Here is a 26,993-nt window from a genome sequence, read left to right on the forward strand (position 1 = left end):
TAATTACATCTGAAAAGTTTTAATAAGAAATTTTTGTCTGATAAAAGAACAAGTTGTTCATCGGCTTAAATATTTAATATTTATAAAAATATAATTAATATGTGGAAAACTATAGTTCTGATTTTATTTATTTACATTATTGATACGGATGGATGCCCAAAAGTCGAATGCCCAAAATACGAGTATAAAAGTCATTCAGATCGTAGTGAATTTTTAAAAAATTTACCGGATGAAAAACGAATAAACGAAATAGCACTCATTGGAACGAGTGTATCAACAGATAGTAATCATCAAGAGTTGAGTATTGCTGATCAATTGAAATATGGTGTACGTGTTTTAGATATTTCTGTGCGTGCAACGTCGGATAGATTTGCTATACACAGTTATTTATATTTTTTGAATCTTATGTTTGGTGAAGTATTGAATGATGTTGATGAATTCCTTAGAAATAATCCTGAAGAATTCGTAATTGTGTTAATGAATCAAGTTCATTCGGCAGCATCAGATGTAACTAAAAGTAATTGTGAAATTTTAAATGACTATATGTTTATGAATATGATCAGCAATTGGTCACTGACTGATACTATTGGTATGTATCGAAGTCACATATTATTAGGAACGAATGCGGGCAGCTCGTTTAGTGATTGTATTGTTGATTTAAATTCTCGATGTAAATTGTCTTCAGAATTTATAAATGCTTTCGAATTGAGCAAATTAGATCCAATAGATCAAAAAGCTATTGAACTGACTGTCCTACAAGATGCCAGTTTCTATTTAGATTCGCAATGTTTCATTAATAAAATCGCTGCTTATCGTGATACTGATCAAGCTGCAAGATTTATGGCGCTAGATGGATCAAGCTATTGGTACTGTTCAGTGCCAATAAATTATCGAATGGCTCATTACTTCAGTAATCCACATCGGGCATTGATTATTGTTATGGCTGATTATCCAACTCAGGAATTAATTGACCGTATCATTTACAGCAATTTTGAAGATCATTCTTCAAGTAACTCTGATATTGAAATTCAAATTGATTGGACTCATGATATAACGAATTACATTCTAAAGAGTTATTGAAATTAGTTATTTTAGTTGTGAATCTAGCAGCATACAATGAATAAGTTACCCTATTACGTCATTTCTCACCGCAAAAACTCTTGACTGAAATATCAAAACCAAGATTTGATTCCTGAATTCAAAATTGCTAAGGTTACAATAGAGTAAAAGTTTTATAGCTTAAATTAAAAACTTTTTTTGAAAAATTCTATATTTCAAAATTTTCAGTAAGCAATTTGGACATACTGTGTTGTGTCATATAAATTTAATTTATAACAAATCTAAGGCCTGTTTTGCCCCTTTCCCTCTTGAATTACTGTCATATATTAATAGATGGGAAATTTTTATTACTTTTTAATTTCAAGTCGTTATAATTATAAAATTTATTGGTTTTTTTCATACTTTTGTGAATCCCAATAAATTGTGACGTCACTTTATGGAAAACAACTTTAATTACCTAATAAAAACTAACGAAAAAAAGCGATATCCGTCTCTTTTATAATCAACCGTTTTGTTTTTTTAAATAAGTGTAACATTAATTGTCGTCGCTCTACATTGAGAAAAAAAAATACTTTTATTAAGAACTTTTACTTGATACAAGAACATATATTCTTGATAATTTTCAAAAATATATAATTTTGTCTCAAGAATTCGTAGAATTGAGAGAAATAATTTTTATTTGATTCAAGTAGAGCTATTCTTTTGTTTACTCATAATATAATATCAAATTCATATAATAACAAAGATAAATTTGATGCTCTTTTCTCAAGAAATTGATAATTAATAACAATAAAATAAATATTTTGAACGGATTTCTTGAACCAAGAAATTCTTGTTTGGAAAATAGTATTTTTTTCCTCAGTGTAATAAATATAATAGTTATTTGATTATTGTCAACTTCAAAAAATTATATTTCGAATAAAATGTGTAAATTTATTCTGTTAATTTCAATAGTGCACATATTTATCACAAATGTATTTTGTAACTGCCCAAAATATTGTAATACAAAACATGAAGATCGCAGTAATTTATTTTCACAATTACCAGATCGTCAAAAAATGAATAATATATCGCTACCGGGCACTTATATATCAGCTGGTTACGAAAACTCTTATACTTTTAAAAACCAATATTTGAATATCAGTCAACAATTGAAATCTGGAATACGTGTTTTGGATTTTGGTGTACGTCCTACATCAAATCATTTTGCTCTTCACAATCGAGTTTATTTTTTGAACATTATGCTTGGTCATGCATTAAAACTTATTACAGAATTCCTTTATGAACATCCAAAGGAATTGGTGATCGTTTTACTCCATCAGAATCACATGACAGCGTCTGACAATACTCTTGACAATTGTAAAATTTTGAACAAACATTATGATTGGTTTAACATTGTACAGAAATGGTCTCTTGATGGTGTTATCGGAATGTATCGAGGTTACATATTGTTAGCGACAATTGGTGATGAGTTTGGTGATTCGTTTAGTAAATGCGTTACCGATTTGCGTCAAAAATGTAAAAAATCATCAAGTATTGACAGAAGTTTGTGGGTTGATGAAAATGTGGTAGAATTAAAATCTAAGGAAATGATGGCATTGCAGGAGGCTAGCTTCACTGAAAATTATAAGTGTTTTATAAATATCATTGCCAACTATTATGAAGAAAAGTCATTGAGTGAATTAATTGCTGTCAAAGGATCGTATAGTGATGTTTATTGTCAAGAGCCAATTAATTATCGAATGACTAATCGCTTCCGAAATCCTCATTGTGCAATGGTCGTGATACTTGCTGACTTTCCAACTCAACCACTCATTGATCGGATTATAGATAGCAATCACGTGGCTGATCCGTCGGCACAATAATAAAAATGTCATTTATAACTTTATCAAAAAATATAAAGTGATATTATATGTTCGAAAAATGTTATTTATTTATTTGTAACAACTTCACTTAATTAATTGCGTAATGAATCACCCTCAACAAAATACCATCCGGTTATTTTGATCAAAAATATTTTGTCATGTAGATATTTTATCGAAAGATATTTTGTCATGGGGATATTTTGTCACGGGGAAATTAACGCGTGTCATCTCTCAACAGGACTGCGGGTAATTCAATTTGTGAGTATAGGTAAATATATATATAGTTAATAGTATCAAGTAATTTATGTATTCAAAATTATAGACTCATTTATTAATAACGTAAAATATTTCAATTTGCGAGTATTTTGTCGTGGGTATTTTTTCGCGGGTGTTTTAGTTTGCGGGTGTTCTGTCGGGGGTGATTCGTTTTCGAGTATTTAGATGTGCCACCCTCTTAATTAATATTAAAAAATTTGCATTTTGTCTCATTTCAACTTTTTTTCATCAGCCAACTATTAATGTTATTGCTATTTGAACGCACATATACCTGCGCATTCCTAGGACTCAAAAATATCGACCTTATGAAAATTCGAGTTTAGAAAATCGGAGTAAAAACAATAATCGTGTGAATGTAGCAGACACCAGACAAATTTAAAATTACAAATAAATAGAGTAAATAATTAAAAAAATAATATTTATAAAAAATGCACTTATTAATTTCAAAATATTTCAAATGCGCATTTTTTAAAAATTGTATTTTATTGATCATTTACTCTATTTATTCATAATTTTAAATATGTCTGATTTCTGCTACATTCACGCTCATAGATTTCCAGGTTCCACCATGATATCTCCCCACGACAAAGTCTCTCCAGGACAAAATTTGTTGAACACGATCTCTGTAAACGAGATCTTATAATAATCTATGTAATTATAATGATTTCCACACTTACGACTGGAATCGTATTCAGGTTTTTTTTCACATTTTATGTGTATATCATAAATAAATAGATTGTGTTACACATACATGTATGAAATCATGGGAAATTCCCAGCCCAAATTTTACATCATCGTCAATTTCAAAAACTTGACGTAAACTTACTGTGAAGTTAATCAAAATTACTGAACGTCAAATTTTTGAAGTGATAGCATGGTCACCTTGGTGGAAATTTTTCGGAATTTTCTTTGAAAAACTCAGTTCTAAAGACTTTTACAGAGTTATTCAGAGAAAAATCCGAAAAATTTCCACTACGGCATCAGGGATTGGACTGATAAAAATAATTTTAGAAATTTTATCCTGGAGAGATTTTGTCATAGGGAGATTCTGCCAAGGAGATTTTTTCAATTGGTACAATAACAAATTATGAATCTCATCATTTAAACATGTTTTTATTGCATATAAGTACACAAAAAATTGATTATTATTTTCATCAATACGCAATAATAATAATAATTATTATTTTTTTTTTTTTTTTTAGTCTACAAATAACTTAATGTCTACTTTGATTGTTGAATATAATTATATATTTTACTGCTTAATATAATTACGACGTAAAAAAAAGTAATTGACATATAATTTAATAACTATGTACAAAATCCACTATAAATTTTTGATTACGATAATAAAAAATTCTTAATATCCGTTAAAATAAGTCAATAATCTAGTATAGTTTTAAATATTTACAAATAAATCTTGTGAAAATAAAAAAAAATTAAAATCATATATATACGTAAATAAAGAAGAAAATAATATGTATATAAATGTTTATAACGTGTGCACAAATAACTTAAGATATCACACATCGAGTAATAATTATTAATCCATTAATTATAATTATTTAATTAATTAATTAATCGTTAAATTTATTTAATTACTTATTTATTTATGTATGGATTAAATATATAACTTTTTCTAAGATGAAGCAAGAAGTTTAGCAGCAGTAGCAACATGATGTTGATGATGATAAGTCTCTTGTGCATTGTAGTAATTCTGTTGATGTTGATGCTCGCTTGTCGGTGTATCCAATTGATGTTGATGTGGATGTTGGTAATAAGACGAGTAAGGCTGCCCGATGAGACCATCGCAACTTCGTGGCTCTGTTTTAACAGTCGGTATTACACCGGTTGCCAGTAGTGGTGTGTGCCCGAGGTAAACAGGCCGATCAGTTGATACTGATGATGATGATTTTGTTGATTCTGACTGATGATGCTGCTGACTACTTTTTAATTCTGAAAGAAAATTTATATTTATGTATGACTATTGACATGCGAGTATTCTTTCCGTATAACAGGGGTTATCAGATATTTTCGGCTGAGTTTTTTTTCAGAAACAAAATCTCTAAATACAATTGTAAATTTAAACGTTTTTTAATCTTTCGAAAATTCAGGGGAAAAATTAATAAATGTCCTAATATTATTAAGATATGATAAAACGAAAAATGGTCAGAAATAGTTCGAAATCCGTTTTTTCTGAACGTATTTTGCACTGAAAAATGTTAATTTGTAGTATCAAGTCAATCGTTTTTTTCTGTGCATTTTTAGAAGTTTGAAAATCGTTTGAAAAAAGTTCGTCATTGTGTCAAGTTTTGAAGTTTAGAATAGTCAACACTTTTTTAACCTTTTTTCAACAATTTTTTTTACACGGGAAAAACACAGACCTTACATTGATGCACTACTGTCTAATCTAGCGAAGTACGCTTGAATTGTTTGACAATATTCGTTTGTTTAAGAGAAAAACTCGGCCAAAGTTTCCATTTTCTGCACAAGTGCAACAAAGAGTACCGTTCGTGGACTTTAGTGTAGTAGAGAGAAGTACGAACCCCTGATAGTCAGAAAAGTATAAGGAATTATGTTGATAAAAATTACCGTTAGATGGCGATGAAGTGGTTGAAGTTGAAGTCTCATGGTCGTTGGTGGAAGTCCTCGAGGCTGTGGAATCGGAAGTCTTTTTTGGTTTACGTTTTCGTGTCTGAATACCGTCTTTACGCATTGCCAGAGGTCGATTCACACCGTGAAGTTTGAAGTAGAGACCGCATGCGTTGCAAACTGGCTCACCTTCATTGTTACGCCTCCATAGTGTTGTTGTTCGTGTACCACAGTTGGTACAGCAGAGACCTAGACGTCTTGTTGCAGTCTGGAATTCAGAAATCTGTTCCAATGACAATTATTCGTGCCGTAATGATGATAAATAATTGACAATTATCTTTTTTTTGATAGAAAGACTTGAAGAAAATCGGGATTTCAATACCCTGATAGCCACCCTAACCGTAAGTTAGCTATAAGCTACTGCCGTATTCTAAAGGTAACTTAAAGAAAAGTGTTGGAGAGCAAGCAGTTACCTTTAAGTTAACAGTAAATTGTCTGTTAACTTGAATTCAATTTGACTACGAGTGTTACTGTCAGACAATGACGTTAAGTTGATTGAAAGTTTCACTTCAAATTGACGGCAAGTTTTTCTGTCAAGTTACATTCAAGCTACTACCGTATTCTGAAGTTAACTTAAAGGAAAGTATTATCCAGCCAAGCTTGCCAGAAACTTTCTCGTTAAGTTAGCCGAAAATTTTTCACTGCAGAACTTACTGAGTAAGGTGTGGCTATCAGGATAATTGTAGAGTTTTTTTTTTGTTTAATAACGAAAATTTTTAATAAGGTCGACATAGAAGAGCTATCATAGTTTATTTTTATCAATGCTGCTGTGATAATTATTGAGCGTGAAATTTTTTTTTAACTGAAATAATTAGTGTTATCTTTGGAATATATTATATTAGCATTCTTTATCTTTACAAGACTAATTTTTATCTAGGATGTTGATTTATGTCTTTACATTCGAACAGAGTCTAATTTTTTGTAATTTATTAATGAAATAATCGAATTCCGAGTATATGTATTAAAAAGTACTTTTGACACCATAATGATGGCAGTTTGATCTATAGTCTAACGAAAATATTTTTTACGAGACAACATTGTTAAAAATTTGCGGAGTGAACGCGGACTAAATTTGCGCAGAAAAAAAAGATTTCTTGGCGCAAGAAATATTTCGCATTATGAATTGAAGACAAAAATTTTCTTAAGACTAAAAGAAATTTCTTGGCGCAAAAAATTTTTTTCTCATCCTAAGAAAATTTTCGTTTTCAATTTATAACGCGACAATTTTCTTAGGGTGAGTAAGAATTTTTTGTGCCAAGAAATCCTTTTTTTTCTGTGCGAGGTAAATGCAAATCGGATAATTTTTTTAAATTTATTTAATCCCGTAGAGTCAAATTCACTTTTGAAGTAAAATACTAAATTGCTACCATATTTCTCTCCGTGAAGAGATAAAAGTTTAATGATTTATAATAAATGATAATCTATAAATATGATATTTAATACTTACAAGGCGTTTAGATGGTTTTATTAGTGGTCTATTCATTCCATTCATCTTGTGATACAATCCGCATGCATTACATAAATAATGTCCTGTACCGTCGCGTCGCCATAATGGGGTGGAAATAGCACCGCAATTAACGCACTCGCGTCCCTCGGCAAATTGAAAGTCCATTGCAGTATCTGCCACACAAATTTTAAATAAAAATAAAAATACATTTTAATTACTTTTAATTTCTTTGCCATTTGCCGCAGAAATAATTAAATAATTTTTTTAAAAATCTTAACATCTACTATCAATTCTCCCTGTACTAATTAGTACCTTAATCAGTAAAATGCAATTTTATAAAAAACTAAATGACTTAAAATAAAAATGAAAATGTAAAATATATTGCTCGCAAATTCAAATAAACTAATGACTACTGTCGATCATTCCTGCCCTCTACATGGAGCGTCACTGCACTATCGTACCTCAATCGATAATTTTAAAAGATATTTTTGACTTTAGCTATTAGTGATAAATTTAACGTTATTAATATTAAATAAAATAAAAGTAATACGTAATTTTAAAAAATATTTTTTCGTTTTAAGTGATCATTAATTTTTTTTTTTATTATCTTAAATATACTTTAAATTTATCGTACGTCAAGATAAAATATAATCGATTAAAACGAATATCCAAAGTGGTAGTAATATTTCACGGTCATCTGGTAATTTTGATCCTCTAACATCAATAAGCGAGAGACTGAGAAGTTTAAAAGGAAAAAGAAGAAGAAGAAGAAGTAGATGTAGAAGAAGAATAATATTAAATATAAAGTTATAAGAATGAGAAAGTGAAAGTATAAGTAACTTGCGCGATCTTAAAAACGTAGATGAAAATCATGTGTGCTTTTAAGTGCACGTAAGATTATGATGCACCGGGAAAACACTCGAGAATCCATACCTCAAAAGAAACCGCTATCGTATTGTATAGATGTGTATATATATACATGTACACATATTTCCTCAAGTACTCATGGCCCATGTGGTTAACCGCGCTTCTGTTTATATGAGTTAGAAAAAAAAATTACATTTTCCCATAATTTTAATTTTTATAGCCATTTAAAAAAAGACCAAAGCCACGTAATTATGATATTATTTTTTATTTTTGATAAGATGTTTTTTAAAATCAGATCAGATTTATTTAAACATTAGATTAAAAATTACTACAGTGTATTACGTGGTTGGGATGAAAAAAGCAATTTTAGACTAGGGTGATCTGATATCACCCGAAATATGAAATCTTAATTAATTCCGTGCTACGTACTATATTTATTTTTATTATCTCTATTGATACTGGATATTTTATCTGGAGTCAGTCGAATCAGGATAATTTCTGACAGATAGCGCCGTAAAAAAAGTGCTGTATTTTAACTACACGGAAAAAAAATATTAGTAAATAATACTCAGATTCTCATCAACAGTGCGCCTAGACCGAATATTAGTAAATATTATGGAGTAGAACGTAAGAAATTAATAACATATGCATTTTTTTTTGACAAGTGTCTAGTAGTTTTTTAAGGTTTGAGTGGTAATTTTAAATAGTCAAGCAGTATATTTCAACGATTAACTGTTAATTATAGCAGTTTGAACTTTAAAATCATAATTTTACTGATTGACACGACATTAGTTATTGAACATAACATAAATAATTAGAAGTTGAACCACAATTATTGTCAATCTTTTTTTTCCGTGTGTCAACATAAGAATAATCCACCTGTAAAAATGGGAAAAATCTCTATATTTTATAGAAAAATTCCTTATGTATGCTCTCTTAAAATGAATCAATGAAAAATACTCTAATTAGTGAATATTCACTGCACAAATAGTCCCAAGTATATCACTAATTCAATCAATGATATAATTGGGACTGATCCGCAGTGAATATTCCCTGATTTGCAGAACTTTTCACTGATTGATTTTAAGAGAGTGTCCATACAGTAAAAATCCCTATATCGACAATGGAAAAACTCGATAATGACATATATGTCTATAGAAATTATTCGCATACGGTACAGGAAGTACCCGAATATTTTTGATCAATTTACAGCTTTATTGTGAATAAATTAATTTTAAAATTCACTTCTTATACATATAAATATATAGAGAGTCGATAAGTATTGAATCTATAGTACGTCGGGCCAGTACCAAAAATGTAGTACTATTAAAATTTTTATCGCATAATTTAAATATTAAATTATTAAACCGTTTTTTCAGCCATCACTATTGTAAAAAATTTTAATACTCTACAATTAACTTATTTCACTACTTCAGGCCATTATATTAAATATTTAGATATATATTAGGCATAACGACCACAAATCTACGTTGTAATCATAAATTTATAAAAAATTTTTGAATTCCTAACACGATATTATTCAAAATGAATCCTAATAAATAACAGTTATTTATTCGCGTATCGTCTTTTCAGTGAAATTGAAAAAAAAAAAATCTACTTATTTATTACTCTTTTCTCTAAACGAACCCGCATCGTAGATAATAGTATACACTCCCCCCTCCCTCCCACAGCTAAATAGATAACTAATCGCAGTATGTAGGAAATTACATGTTATCTTATCAATTTGCGTAGTGCAAGTAGTTCACTATTTTTAAATTTTATTTTTTATCCTCATAACAATATATAATATTTATTATATTTCCATTCTCCGATTTACGTATCACATAAACCAATAAAATTTCTCGACAAAAAAAATCAGTTTAATTTTATAAATTTCCATCAACATTAAAAATTACCACCATAACCATTACTAATATCAGATATGAATAATATGAATAATTGTCTTTTTAGTAAGACCGAAATTTATAAAAGAGTCTAAAAAAAAAAAGAATTTACCATAAGGTGAAGCGCGTTGGAAGCCAGCGCTATCGTAAGCTCTCCAGGACGACATCATGGCGACATTCTGTGCATAAAATGGCGAAGTTAGGGTCGAATGTGGATGCCCAGTGTGTGGATGCGCTGCATGCGGATGCCCATGTGTACTATGCGCACCCATACTTGCTGCTGATCCACCAGTGTGTCCTGTCAGTGCATGGTGTGCGTAACTATCTACCCCATGCTGCCATGAAGTAGTTTTCTCCCTAAGAAAATGAATTTTGAATTTTTATTTTCACATGTAAGGTAAGAGACCCAGTACGGGGTCAGGGAACTAGTACCCGATCCCTCATGTATTTGTATATCTATATGTAGTAAAATTTAGTAAATATATAGATATAAAAATATGAGTGATCGCGTACTCGTTCTCTGATCGGGTACCGGGTCTCTTACCTTACACTGAAAATTGGGAGTGATAACGGATTTTAATTAAATTCAAATTTTTTCCACCACTTGGAGTTCCGGAGTAAAAAAAAATCACTCTGCATATGAAGTAAATAGGGAGTTTATCTTTTCAGAGGAGTGATTTCGGGGTGATCTGGATTTTATTTCAATTCGCATTTACTTTGATTTGGAGTTTAAATATTAAAATAAACTCCCCTTCGGAGTGGATTGAAATCTGAGAGGATTAAATCTACTTCGGATTTAATGTGCGTTCACTCCATAAATTTTTTACAGTATACAGGGTACCGGGATAAATTTAAATGAATGAAAAAAAAAATGGTTTGAGTGCATTTATATAATTATGGACTACTTAGTTGTTAGCACGATAAGAATTATCAGCAAGCTATCAGTTATCAGTTGTCTTGCGTCGGTACTTAAAAATATGTATATATAAATATATACTATAGAGAAAGCTATCGTTTATTATAAATGAAGGGTTTATGTGATGTGTAAAGTTGGTGCGTACCATGCGGGTGAAGCAGAACCCGGAAATGAGTGATACTGGGCCGTGGCTGCTGCTGGAATAGCTGGCCTAGATGATGGCACATAGACAGGCGCTTGTAGCTGTTGAGTATGTTGTTGTTGTTGCTGCTGCTGCTGTTGCTGTTGTTGCTGTTGGGACTGGGTCTGGTAGTCGGTTCCCGCGCCGTAACCACCACTTCCGCTCCCGTGGAACATCCTCCTTTGAAGCTGCTACCACATCATTTGCTAGAACAAATTTATTTATTTATTATTTATTTATTATTAAAATTTTTTTATCATTTTAATCAATTATCAGATAAATTTATCCAACCTTTGAACTTAGAAATTTTTAAAGATCAAAATTTATGTTATTCATAAAATATTTTGACTCCTTAATATTTTATTTTAGTTCAATCAGGTCACGATAATTTTTTAATTATTGAAAAAAAAAGATACTGAAGTTAGCCGACGTCCAATAATTTTTGGATTTTATTTAAACAATAAATTATTAAAAATAAAATATTTGAAAAAATTGCACCTATAGTTTATGAAATTTTCTACATGTGCATATTTTTATTTTTTTTTTTTTATTAATTAAATTTGTTGAAACAAAAATTCGAAAATTTTTAACTGTCTGCTAACTTCAGGATCATTGAAAAAAAAAATTTTTTTATGATACTATATTTTTGGATTTTTTTAAAAACGATAAATTATAAAAAAAATATATATAAAAAAATTACACTAAGAGTTTTTTTAATTCTCTACATGTGCATATTTTTTTTTTTTTTTTTTTTTTTTTATGTTAAATTGTTGAAAAAAAAATTAGAAAATTGTTAATTGTCTGTTAACCAGGATCATTTTTTTAAAATGATAAATATAAATAAATAAAGGATTGATTGTATATTTATTTTGAATAATCGCTTGATAAAATTCATAAATATATAAAATTTTTGTATAGAAAAAAATACATATGTATATTTGATGTAGGTAGATGTCTAATAAAATATATAGATATATATTTATATTTAATTGTGAAGGATATAAATAAATAATTTGATTTTTAGTTTATTATAAGCTGCAGGATCATGACCCCAAGCTTACCAAGAAGAGAATATCATCGGGACTAAAAGACTATAAGACCGCCATGGTCGAACGTTCGACCAATCCAAATGCACCCCAATGTTATTTATTGCCACATTGGGGAGAGAATACCGCGGACTATAGGGGGAGACTTGATACAAAGAAAGAGATGAGAATAAAAGTAAAAAACGAGTTAAAGTAGACAAAGTAAGTGAGTGAGTGAGTTGAAAGATACGGGATGAAAAAGCGGGTAAGAAATAAAAACAAAAATAAAAGGATGAAGAGCAAGACTGGGAAGACGAAGAGGCAGAACAAGAATAAGAATAAGAAGAAGAACCGTCTCCACCTCCGTTGGATTTTTAGTTTGCCCGTGAATTAAAGATACGCGATAGCAGCCATCGCGGCCACAAATGCCAGCCGCATGTAGGCGGGACCAAAACTTATTCTTTTTACTCTTTTCTTCTTTATGTATTTTATTTTATTTTGGTTTTTTTTTTTTCTTCATCTCCAACATCAAAACCTCAATTACATTATCTCAGTTTGTAAAACAGGGTTACTGGCCTAATGCTACAAATTTAAATTCCATCGCTTAAATATTTATTTTTATTATAAATGTATCGGGTCTGAAAAATGTCATCAAATCGATGTACTGGAGATCAAATGGCCCGCTAAAAGCTTGAGCTAGACTGATATATTATGATCCTGAAGTCAGCAGACAATTAAAAATTTTCGGACTTTTTTTTCAACAAATCAATTACAAAAAAAAAAAAAAAAACTAAAAATATGCACTTGTAGAAGATTTAAAAAACTACAGGTGCAATTTTTTTAAATATTTTTTTAAAAATAATTTACTGTCTAAATTAAAATCGAAAATTAGTATACGTCGGCTAACTTGTGGTTCAAATTTAATAAAGTAAAAACGTGATATAAATGTCGGTCGACGGGGGGCGGGAGTGTTACATTTTTTAAATCCTGAGGACCTAATCAACATTACATTTAATTGTTAAATTTTGTGTCTGTAAGTTTCCAATACATTGACGTCATATGAATCAATTAAATGGAGTATATTTGAGTTATTTATTCATTTTTTTTTTTTTTTTCGACGAAGAAGAAACAAAATTATAAGACCATACCTCAGCTAAGAGAGAGTGCTATTAATAGTGACAATTTTCATTCTATTAGTCGAAAAAAAATTTTTTTTTTAAATAATTTTAGTTTTTTGTCTGCTATACATTTTAATTATTGGCGCGAAAAACTTAAATGTTATGATTTCGTTCATAAAAATTGAAAAAAAATTACATCCCTTCAATTGGTTTTTTCAGTTTAATGAAATCCGATTTTGTATGAAAATTTATTTCGATCTTTTTTCATCATTTTAGTTTAATCTCCTAATTTCGATAGGATATAAAATTTAAATTGTCACAAACGACTCCAATTATTCTCTTTACAAAACTTTACATGAGTGTAACTCATATAAAAAAAAACATGAAATTTATTTTAATAAGCTTCCATTTCACAACATTTATTCTATTAATTGAATAATAGTAATTAAAAATTTAATAGACATATATTGGACGGTAGTAAAAAAATAGAGCCCATAGTTGCCTGAAAAAAAGTAAAATTTGTTGACCTACTTGACCTCGCAGCGGGCGAATTTATTTATTTACCAAAGATTAAAAATATAATATGATTTCTCTAATCCAGTAGTGCAGGTTTTATCGAGTGTCCCACCTGCGACAAGCTTAAAACAACTTTAGTACATATATACATTTTATATTACTAATATAACTTGTATATGCGTGTTACTGTATAATCGATGACTTAGTTTTCTATGCTACTTACAAGTTACCCACTATATTAACTGGCTAATATAATGACCTAATAAATATATTATACATATGGGTTTTTTAGTCATTCATACTATATATTATACTTGTTTACAAAAACTATATGATGTATTTTATAGACATGTTCTTTTTTTCTTGATATTAATCCATTCGTGATATTATTTTTTCAATTAATTTGATTAATTAACATTTATCAGCTTTCAGATATTTTTTGTAACGAGTCTAATAAACAATATTTTGATTTACTTATGTAATTTTTCAGAGCTCATTATAACTTTGTTGTTATCAATTTAAATATATACATAGATACATTTATCATAGTCTATAGTATTTGAAAAATTGATAAATATATCAAGTTGGTATTGGTTTTAAAAAATATATAAAGAATGGATATTAAATTTATATGTCGGGGAAAAGCAGGCAACAGGGAATTGCTAAGGAAATATTGAATTTTTGTGCACTTGAATGAAATGAATCTTCTTTTTTTGACTCCCATTTGAAGAAATTAAACCAAATTTCCAATTGTCAAGGAACAAAAATTTTTTTCCGAGCGAGCAAAAAGGGATCACCCCCCAGAAAAAAATGGAAAAACAATAGTGGAAAATTATACACGGAAAAAAAAGAACTGCCGCTGCAACAGGAAAGCCCCGTATAGTATTCAAAAGATCAGTTCTGTTGCAACCACAGGTTATTCCTGCACTGCAAAAAGAGCGGTGTTAAAAGTGGACTCATTTTAACTCCGCCCGGTGTTAAAATGAAATTACACCGGTGTAGGAGGCGTGATTCGGCGGCGTTAAAATACCGGTGTAAAAGCGGGGTAAACTGCGTCCGCTCAGAGTATTAGCTTCGGGAAGTTTATAAAACGTAAAAAATATCTTGACACACTCACGCACTCAAACACGCGCAAGCACACACGCACACACATATGCACACTTTCCCAAAATAAAATATTTTAACACCGGTGAAGAATATTTACACCGGCGGCGGCGTTATTTTCAGACCGTTTTCGGGGTTAAAATTTAACACCGCCAATTTTAACACCTACACTGCTTTGACTTACCCCGGTGATTTTTTACAGTGTGTTGCAGCAACAAACTCATGCTACAGGATTTATTCCTGTTGCAGGGACAATTCTTTTTTGCTGTGTAGTTTCAAATATCAGAAAAGTTCCTCTACTTCAAAACTGTAAAAATTACATTATTTCTGAAACGTCACAGTTTCATATACGACTTTTTTCAGTCCTTAATAGCAAACAGGTTTCAACCTTCAAATTTTGTGGCAGAAAGTGTAAAATTTGTTGCCTATAAATGGAATTACTAGATTAAAATAAGTAGTCTCAATAATTACAGTACATACTATATGTATCATAATGCTTGTAGTTTCTTATACGAGGGCCCTGCTTCTGCACTGAAAATAGTGATGAGTCAAATCTGTGACAATACCAAGGATATATGTTGGCATATAAAATTTAATGTTTATGGAGGGTTCCAATTTTTGAAATGTATAAAATAATTTTACAATATATGTAAGAGTTATATAATTTTTTTCCATTTTTTATTTTTAAAATATCAAAGATTTTTAGCATTCGAGTTATTGTCCCACGATAAACCTTAAATTAAAATATGTAAATTAATTATTATATTATTCGTCACTTCTTTCTCATTAACCAAAAAAAGTCAATTCCTATGAAAAAAATTTTTTTTTAACACATTATTTATCTTTATCACTTGATAATATAAACCCAGAATATATATTCTATATACAGATGCAATGAAGTATTACACTGTACTCTATAGTAAATATCTTGACTTTGGTAATATTTTATTTTAAATTCATTATAAAAAAATAAATAAACTTTTCTTAGTAAAGACTCGATTAATTTTTTTTTTTTTTTTATAAAATTATTATGACGAATATATTTAACAGATGTATCAAAAATATATATTATATATTTAATAATGGTGATATTAATTAGTAAGTTCCCACAGTTTAGTAGTTTATTGCGACAATGACGATATTTTCCAGGGTAGCTCGAGTGGCGCCAAAACCAGGAGTGTCTCTGGCGCCAACAAGTCCCATCTCTGGTAATACATTATTAAGTCTGTGTAGTCCAACAGCCAGAATATTACCAGAAACTTACTAGTATTCTTATTTAAACATACATACATACATACACACCCACACACATATATATATTTATTTAATTGTTTCTTTATTTACAACAAATTAAAAAAGGAATTAAAATTTTTGACTAAATCTATATGATCTTGAAGTTAGCAGACAACTAGTAATTTTCGGATTTTTTTTTCAGCAAATCGATTACAAAAAATCAAAAACTAAAAATATGCACATATAGAAAATTTAAAAAACTACAGGTGCAATTTTTTCAAATATTTTTTTTTTCATAATTTATTGTTTAAAAAAAAATCAAAAAATTATTAGACTTCGGCTAACTTATGATCCTGAAGTTAGCAGACAATTAGTAATTTTCGGATTTTTTTTTTTTTCACCAAATGAATTGCAAAACAAAAAAACTAACAATATGCACATGTAGAAAATTTTAAAAACTACAGGTGCAATTTTTTCAAAATTTTTTTTTTCCAAATTTACGGTCTAAAAGAAAATCCAAAAATTATTAGACGTCTGGTAGCTTCAGTATCATGGCTAACTTCAGTATTATAAATCTATTAATACTTAAAAATACCAAAATACGCGGGTACATTTAAACGAACAATTAATTTGAGCGCTCAAAAAAATTTTTTTGTATCTATTTCAAAAAAATTTTTTATAATTTTAATGTAAAAAAAAAAAAATCATAGAACGAAATTTTCAAGATGCTCCATTTTACCCCAATCAATTATTAAAAAACAAGCTGAATATTCTAGATAATTACAACTTTTTTTTCACTCTAAATTTTTGAGGTGCCCCGAGTACTTCGTATCGCTGTGAAATTTTAAGTGGACGTAACTTAAAGACATGACTACTTTTTTTTTCACTGCAGTAATTTTTTACTAAACGTAGTAGACTTTTCCATTGAAAAAAATATATAAATTGTATGACTATGAGAGCCAAATAAGAGACAATTAACAAGGACTATATATATATGGGAAAAATAAAAACAAGCGTGGGCGGAGTGTTGGCAATTAAATGTAAAAAAATGGTCATTAAATTTAAAAACCCGTGAAAGTGAAATAAAGGTTTAAAATGATGCATTTTAAAAAATTTAAATATCAATTTGCGGTTGTTAAACGAGGAGTTTTTCAGGATCTATGGGTTTATTGATCCAAGATTCATCCTAAAAGAGGTGGATGCTGATAGACTCCACTTGAAAATAAAACTCGATAGCACTAATGGATTATTTTTGTTGTGTATATAAATATAGATGTATTTATAAAATTTATATATAAATATATATACATATATAAATGTTTAATGTTTATTTATTTTTGCCTATTATTCAAATTCCATGGGTTAGAGTGAAAAATTTTAATAATGAAGAATTAATAAAAAAAAAAAATAAGTAAGTGGAGATGATTTAAAATTTAAAACATTAAAGATGAAATGATTTTATGCCTTTTATTTTTTATTAGATGAATTATTTGGTAGAGATGAGACCTTTAGCAGCAAATGGAAGCTTAAAACTGGTGTGGGCCAAGATTATATTCCAATAGGATTGCCGTTGAAGACCTCGAAGGCGCCACGGCGCCGATCTCGTAGAAGGGTTTTCTTGTAGGCCTCAAACACTCACGAATACTTTGATATTCATGTATGTGAGTGTAGTGATGTTTGGTAAAATTTATACACATGTGTGTGTGTATGTGATTGAGAGAAAGAAATAAAGATCCTTAAGCATTCTTATATTTTTTTTTAGCACTTATGTTATATAAATATGGATGATAATATATTTTTTATGTATATGAGGTCGTTAATACTGCTCGGAATTTTGTAACAAAGGAAAAGATAATTCGAAGAAAGTGGACTAATTTTTTTTACCCAAGTAAATTTGGGACACACTGATAATTTCAACTATCAATGAAAATTAGTTAATTTTTTTCTACGACCTAATTTTTTAATTATTTAGATGTATGTTGATTTTTAAGATCTATAGAGACACAAGTTCAAAAAAGAGCAATTTATAAAACTAAAAGTTCAAAATTTTATTTTAAACAAGATTATGAAAATTGATTCAAAAAAATCTGTGCATCGGTTGGCCCTGCAAGCCAGCCCAACTTCCCGCCGTGTTCAAGCTCCTTTTTCCTTCACTTCTGTGTGCTAGCGTTATTCCAAAAAACTTCTCTCAGAATCCTAGAGAAATCCTTAGAGAAATCCTAGAGCAACCAATAACTTCCCGAATTTTTGAAAAGTTTCAATTTTCTTAGCGAGAAGTTAAAAATATTAACAAAATTTTTGTCTAAAGAAAACTGGATTTATTTCAGACCTTTTTTTATGAAAAAATTGAGAGGTTTTTATTTTCTAAGCAATTTTTGAATTTTGAAGCTCTTAGTCTCGGTCAAAAATACTTCTATTAATTTTCATGTCAAGATTTGTCCTGCAAAGTTACAATTATTTTAGAGTATAAATATATCAGATAGAAATCCGTAAATTTTTGGTTTTGGAGCCACACTATAAGAAAAAAGTTATTGCTCAAATTTTCTTATTTCAACCAAACATAAAAATTTGAGCTTCATATTGAATAAGTCACCAAGTTTATCATAACTTTTATCTTCACAATTGTGAAAAGAAGTCCTGGTCACTAAATCACTCAACTAAAGACAATAAATCCCGCTAGAACAATTTGGAAAAATAATAATGACCAAAATACGGAATTTTTCTCACTAAATTATCAAAATTGAGGTTTAAAATTTTCTATGTCAACATTGTTCGTAACTTTTTGATATCTTCCGAGCCACTATAGTTTTTAAGACTACACGAAAGGAGATACATTTTTCCAAAATTGGTATTTTGATTGAAAACACATCGGGATTTCAAGCGATCCTTAGGAACCCACTGAAAATAAGTTTTCCATTGAAGTTCTCAAAACTAAACTGAAATTTTTTTTTCAGATACCTAATGGTCACAAAAGCAAAAGCCATCATTTGAACCTCGCTCTAATTTACCGCCAGAAAAACCACTATAATAATTTTCTTGTCAATCTAAATCTCAAAAATACTGAAAATCAAACTAGTCTCCCTTTCTGCCCTTACAAAATAAAAATTAAAAATTATCCTTCACTTCTAAACCTCAAAAAAAATGAATACTCGAATACTCAGTTCAAAAATCCATATAAATATGAAATATAATAAAAATAAAAAATATGAATATTAATTTAATAAAATAAAAAGTTGGATTGATTTATTAAAATAAATCAAACTATGAAAAATAATTAAATATATATAAAATTATGAAATCGTTACGAGGTTACTAGAAAGGATATTCAACTTTAATATCCTTATAATATTAAAACCGGCAATATATTTATTCTTGACAATAAATTTGTTATAATTTATCGTTCAACTTATTAATAGATCACATGTGACTGATTTATCAGTTTGCTATGAGATCTTATACCAGTTGCCGAAGTAAATGATTTAAAGCTCCTTACAAACGTGCTTATAATTAACATTAAAACTATTAGATCTATATAACACGTCTATATACATAACACATATACCTATAGATATAAATAAAAATACAATTACCCTCTATTCTACACAAAATAATTAACAATCTATACTAAAATCAATGTCTCCGTCTATCACAGAATAATACATTACGTATGTTAATTGCCGATAGTTGTCTCAAAAAAATAATAATAATAAAAAAAATAAATTGAAATATTTTGTTTCTTGTATCACTCTCGATTGTCGAGACCTATTACAAGCCGTTTATTCACGGTCGCGACGAATCACTCGTATTTCCTTTCAGCTCTTTTTTATACGTCCATTTGCCATGTACGGGAGTCACGATCAAGGACATCATCTTCTTTTTTTTTTTTCCAAAATATATATATATAATACACAGACTTTTATAAATATATACATATATATATGTATTTTTTTATACATTTTAAAGCTTAAAATGTTTCATTGGAGATAAAATTTCTAATAGCGCTAGTGTAGTAACCAAAAAAAATTAATGAATAAAAATTATTTAATAGTCAGTAATTCTGTGGAAAACAACCAAAATCACTTTGCAAGTAATGAAAACAATTTTTATTTTTTTTTAACTTTATTATACATGTGAGTGGGGGAATAATTATTTATTTAAATTGGCGGGAAATTTGAAAAAAAAATCTATTTTTTTCTGAGATGTTCACTTCCGTGATTTTAATGACTGATGAGATTTTATGAAAATGAAAATTACTAATACTTTATCCTCGACTCATTGACTGGACTATCCAGTGTCCGTCGGCGAGTAGGCGCGAACGAGAGGTAATCCGAGCCAAGATGCAAACACGAGATAAAATTTGGGGATCACGCTGTGATGTTGGTATATATATGTACTATATAGTAGCGAGTAGAGTGTTATAAGTTATAAGGAATGGAATGGAATTGAAAAAGAGTATATTCAAAAGTTACTTTTCGGCACGTGCCTTCTTAACTGTATATATGTATATATTTGGATATGTTTGACTTAATCTTTTTAATCTTATTTAAAATCAATATTTATATACAGTAGTTTTTTAATGGTAGTTTGAATTTTTTAAACCTCACTGATAACATTTTTTGTTTTATAAATTACGTGACAAGTCTGAAAAGTGACATGTTTAATCGGATGTAATTAAGTCATGATTAAAAAACTTTGTATTTAAATCCAGGTAATGGTCAAATGACAACTTGCTATATATATTTCATTATTATGACCATGTTTTTATTTTATTTCATATTGTTTAAAAAAACAAGCAAACATCAAATTGTTGATATCTATACATATATATGTAGTTTTAAACGATAACGATTTTTTTTTATGACTTTGCTAATTATTTACTACTTTTAAACGGATATTGTTTGAAAACAGTAATTTGTGATAAAAATTTATTTTTGTTTATCTTTTTTATGATAAATTGTAATTATAGTTATTTAATTACTTATTAGGTGATTTAAACTTCAAGTATCTTATAGTAAATAGCACTATATAAGTAAATAAAAAATTTTATATATAGAGTGACTGAGACAGTAAATGATCGTTTAACCAGTGAAAGAACGCATATATTTTTTAATTTTTGATTAATAGAATGCCCTGATTAAACAACTGAATTCGACCGAATTAAAAATTTTAATTCTGCTCGATTCTGTTAAATTCGGTAAGACAGAATTTAAAAGAATTCAAGGATTATCTTCGAATTAAACAGAATAAAACCGATTTAAAAGTTTCAAATTGGTTTCAATTCGGTTTAATTCGGAATCAGAACCAGAAATTCGAAGATTATTTTCGAATTAAACAGAATACTCTCTAAACATGAATTAGTGGAAATCAGTGAATATTCACTAATTCTAGGTGCAAACCGAACCACTAATTCCTAAAAGTGGTTCGATTGGCACTCTGGATTAGTGAATATTCACTTATTTCACTTATTCATTTTTAGAGAGTAGAATTATTTCAATTCGTTTCAATTTGGATAAATTCTGGTTTTCTTGCCGAATTAGACAGAATTCTTTTTTAAGTAAGGTACCGAATTAACAGAATTATATAGAATTCAAAGTTCAATTCTGTTTAATTCGATCGAATTCAGTTGTTTAATCAGAGCATTACCCACCAAGGGAGTAAAGTAGAACATTCCAATCCGTGTGTGTAATTGCGTATCCAAGCCAAAGGCGAGGGTGGCAAACATGTGGATTGTGACGTTCTACCCTCCTAGGCGATGTGTATAATATTTTTCACCATACCCGCACCGAAAGTGAAAATTTCTGCCCTGTTTAGAGAGAAGAAAGTCGTTTTTTTTTTTTTTTAGGAGAAAGCAAATGATAAAAACTAACGTAAGCGCAATTCTTCCCACTAACAGAGGCAATAATTTAAACTTCCAGGTACTGATCTTGTAGAAAATTGTATACCCAATTATACACGCGGGCTGAAATGTCCTAATTTTCTCCCATGGTGGGTAATATACTAGCGCATGCGCTATTTTTTGTCATTTCCCATACGAAAAAAATATATATCCGGATATATCCAGGCAAATCTGCACATATGAGGCATATATTTATATATATGTTGCATATATACGACATTATCCAGATTTGCCCGGATATATCCGGATATATATTTTTTCCGTACGGGTTGTTTTCTCATAATAGAAAAGTCCGACTTTCTTCCCGCTAAATAGAGCAGGAATTTAAACTTTCGCTGCATGAAAAAATTTAATGTTCTCAGTTATAATTTGTTGACTTTCGTTAATTGGCTTATATTTTTCATGGAAAACTTCTAATGCAATTAAATAATTTTTCTATTTTACGAAATCGAAATTCTCTTGCGTAACTTTTCAATAATTTTTTTCATTTAATATATATGTAATTACATTATTATTATTAATTTTCATCAAACCATTTTAGGTAAACGTGCATATAAATTTTTCCGATCTACATAACACAGTAATAAAAAAAATAAATAAAATTGATAAAAAGTGGGTTTTATATCAATTTTACGTAGGAAACTCGCCCTTTGTATATTAATTTTTATATATATTATAAATATATTTAAATCCATTGATTTATTATATTATATAATAACAACATTATCACACAAGTACGCAAATAAATCAAATAATTGTATTTAGGCCAATATATATAGCAATATAAGACACATAGTATTGAATTTATGACACATCAAACTAAACAGTATTTTTTTATTTTTGCCAACTAGTTCATCTCTCTCTCCTTCTTTCTGCAGATCTTTTAAACTCAAATATGTATCGACAGATTGAGCATTAGAGCAATAACGATAATTTATTATCTATCGACTAGGACATTATAATAATTTATTGCCAGTATGGACGACAGAAACATGAACTGCCGATCCAATAGATATTTTTAATAATAAATTATTAAATTTGCATATATATATATATTATTACATAGATAATAAAAATTAAACAATGAAATTTTTTACTGATAATTGTTTTTTTTTAATTTTGATCGGTGAAAAAAATATTAAATTTAATTTATCTACTTAACGGAAATGTTGTTTATAGTTTACTGTATTTTATTTTATTTTCGACTTAAAATAATAATTTTAAAATGTACGTAAACGGAATGCACTAAGATCCGTGTGACACCCGGTTTGCCTACTTACGCCTACTTTACATGAAACGAACGGTCGATCGGGAATCGGGATCGTGAACATTCATGGCATGGACCCATGACTGGAACTACGTGTGAGGACGATCGGGAACTAAATAGCGAGTGAGAAAAGCGAGTGCAGAGAGGTTAAAGTAAACATATCTTTGAGATCAAATCACTGTATAGGAATGCCTATATTGCGTGCAATTTAAAACGCGATAGTAAAATCCATTTTTTTTAGCTCAATAAATATTTGATAAAAGTTTTGATATTAACTAAGCGATGAAATTAGGCTTCAACCCCTTTTAAAATTATTTTAATAATTCTAATCATGTCATTTTGCAATTAGCAGACAATTTACAATTTTCGGATTTTTTTTCCGACAGTTTAATTTAAAAAAAAGATGAAAATAAAAATATTCACATGTAGAAAATTAAAAAAGCTATAGGTGCAATTTTTTCAAATATTTTTTTTTTTTAATTTATCGTTAAAAAAAAAGTACGAAAATTATTAGACGTCATCTAATTGCAGTATCGCAAATTATCAAGATGTCGAAAAAAAAAAAATTGTATATTAAATTTTGGGGTAAAATAGGCCACAAAAAATTTTTGAACCGAAGGTTTTTCAGAATTTCCTATATAAAATTTAAAAATCTCAAATAAATCTTCAAAATTTCGAAAATATATACGAGTTTTTTTTTTATAATTCACCTCTATTTTGAGGAATTAATTTTCCCCAATAAATTATCGAAAATAAAAATAGAAAATATTTTAAATTAGTAAAAAAAAATAGTTCCTGAATATATGAAAAAATTAAAAACCAATTACATATTTAACATAATTTTATTACTCAATCTACATAATAATTATGCCACAAGAATAATAAAATTAATAATTATTTTTCCATAAATAAGACAGCCTCATACCCATACATTTAAATTAAAAAAATAAAAAATTATTTTTAATCACAGTAATAATTAAGAAAATAGTTATCGCCGGTTTGCATGTGCAAGACCATTTGGTTTTTTCTCTTTCGCTGTCGACGCAATACAACTTTGCTCATTTGATACCATCACACGATGACTATACCCATTTTTTTCACTTCCTTACTTTATATTTATACTTACATATAAATATAATACATATATACATATATACGCAAACGTAACCAGTGCTACAATATCTGAATTTTTTTAATCAGGTTCAAATTAATGATGCTATTCCATTCAATATATGTCTATGACTTTTTGTATTACTATGATATTATTATTATTATTATTATTATTATGATTATTATTATTATTATTATTATTATTATTATTATTATTATTATTATTATTATTATTATTATTATTATTATTATTATTATTATTATTATTATTATTATTATTATTATTATTATTATTATTATTATTATTATTATTATTATTATTATTATTATTATTATTATTATTATTATTATTATTATTATTATTATTATTATTTGTGACGTCATTATTATAAGTTGTTACTATTATTGATTTTTTAATTCGCGTGTTACGATATCATTAAACCAATGAAGATGAATAAGATTTAAAGTAAATTAATAGGTAATAAAAAAGAAAGAAAAAAAAAGTATATAAGAAGTAAAAACTTCCGGTAAATTATTTTTTTTTTTTGGTTGAAAACAAGACTTTCCAATAATACAAACGACGCCATCTGTTTCTCTCTCTTGTTTTTATCATTATATATATATATATGGACTTAAGTAAACTTCAAATCACTTCGACAGGTACACTGAAAAAAATAATCGCTAGCTGCTAGCGATTTTTTTCGTTAGCAGCTAGCGATTTTTAATCGTTAGCTGCAAGCGATTATTTCGCTAGCGGCTAGCGATTTTTTCTTTAGCAGCTAGCGATTTTTAATCGTTAGCTGCAAGCGATTATTTCGCTAGCGGCTAGCGATTTTTTCTTTAGCAGCTAGCGATTTTTAATCGTTAGCTGCAAGCGATTATTTCGCTAGCGGCTAGCGATTTTTTCTTTAGCAGCTAGCGATTAAAAATCGCTTGCTGCAAGCGATTATTTCGCTAGCGGCTAGCGATTTTTTCGCTAGCAGGTAGCGATTAAAAATCGCTTGTTGGAAGCGATTTTTTCGCTAGCGGGTAGCGATTAAAAATCGCTTGCTGGAAGCGATTTTTTCGCTAGCTGGAAGCGATTTTTTCTTTAGCAGGGAGCGATTAAAAATACTGTTTTTATCATTAAAATATATATATATATGAATATATATATATATATATGAATATATATATATATATATATATATATATATATATATATATATATATATATATATTTTAATGATAAAAACAGTATTTTTATATATATATATATATTTATATATATATATATATATATATATATATATTCATATATATATATATTTTAATGATAAAAACAGTATTTTTAATCGCTCCCTGCTAAAGAAAAAATCGCTTCCAGCTAGCGAAAAAATCGCTTCCAGCAAGCGATTTTTAATCGCTACCTGCTAGCGAAAAAATCGCTAGCAGCTAGCGATTTTTAATCGCTAGCTGCTAAAGAAAAAATCGCTAGCCGCTAGCGAAATAATCGCTTGCAGCAAGCGATTTTTAATCGCTAGCTGCTAAAGAAAAAATCGCTAGCCGCTAGCGAAATAATCGCTTGCAGCAAGCGATTTTTAATCGCTAGCTGCTAAAGAAAAAATCGCTAGCCGCTAGCGAAATAATCGTTTGCAGCTAACGATTAAAAATCGCTAGCTGCTAAAGAAAAAATCGCTAGCCGCTAGCGAAATAATCGCTTGCAGCTAACGATTAAAAATCGCTAGCTGCTAACGAAAAAAATCGCTAGCAGCTAGCGATTATTTTTTTCAGTGTATATGAATAGCGTCTATTAATTTGTTGCTCACTTTTTAAACTTATCTTCACGCAATATCTAAATATCTGTCCTCGAATTTTCAACATAACAGCTGCTTAATGGATATGTTACCAAAACATAACACAAATAAACAGAAGTCTAATAAAATTATCTTTTTTCTGAAAATAAGAAAAAAAAATTGAGGTATTTACTTCTTAATAGTTATCAATTAAATATGATACAAAATCATGGCATGTTTTTTTATTGCTAATTAATATGATAACATTTTTTTTTATGTTGTCAAAATAATTTTTGAAAATTAGCTTGGTCGCAACTAATTGAGGAATTTTAAAAAATATTTTATAATAATTTCAAAATACGGAAATACACTAGTCGCAAAAATTAAGAGATAAAAAAAAATTCCAAATTTTGAAGTGTTTTACAAATCCTGTAATTGGGATGAAAATAGTCGTACAGTGAAAATAGAAAAATCAAATTTTAGCTTCAAGTGCCTAGTCTTCAGAGCTGAACTTCAAAAATTTTTATCATGTCCAGTTTCGGAATAATCCGAAGAAAACCACCGCAAAAAAAATTTTCAAATTTTCGCTTGTCTTAAAAAAAATCTATGGGTTTCAATAAATATTTTGATAATTTAACTTTATATCCCTTAATTTTTGCGACTAGTGTTGGGGAATGTTGAGAATTTTTTTTTTTATTTTGCATTGTTTTTTAAGGACCAAATTTACAATTTGTTTTATTAAGAAATTGAAAAAAACTACAGGTATTTTTTCTTGTCCATTTCAC

At 28.7% G+C, this 26,993-nt stretch overlaps 1 protein-coding gene across 3 annotated transcripts in view; it reads right to left on the reverse strand.

The window, feature by feature from the left end:
* Positions 1-4,551: 4,551 nt before the first annotated feature.
* LOC130671614 (GATA-binding factor A-like) overlaps positions 4,552-26,993 on the reverse strand; it is a 43,408-nt gene continuing 20,966 nt past the window's right edge. The window contains exons 2-6 of one of the 3 annotated variants that reach the window (XM_057475620.1): positions 11,129-11,370; positions 10,180-10,424; positions 7,297-7,469; positions 5,790-6,057; positions 4,552-5,153 (exon numbers count right to left, since the gene is read on the reverse strand). In XM_057475620.1, coding sequence (XP_057331603.1) covers positions 4,837-5,153; positions 5,790-6,057; positions 7,297-7,469; positions 10,180-10,424; positions 11,129-11,340 — 1,215 coding nt within the window. In that variant the 5' untranslated portion in view covers positions 11,341-11,370 and the 3' untranslated portion in view covers positions 4,552-4,836. Of the gene's footprint in view, positions 5,154-5,789; positions 6,073-7,296; positions 7,470-10,179; positions 10,425-11,128; positions 11,371-26,993 lie in introns of all 3 variants that reach the window. The other 2 variants (XM_057475618.1, XM_057475617.1) reach the window with 2 other exon arrangements.

The sequence above is a fragment of the Microplitis mediator genome, chromosome 7 (assembly GCF_029852145.1).
Source record: "Microplitis mediator isolate UGA2020A chromosome 7, iyMicMedi2.1, whole genome shotgun sequence".
NCBI lineage: Eukaryota > Metazoa > Arthropoda > Insecta > Hymenoptera > Braconidae > Microplitis > Microplitis mediator.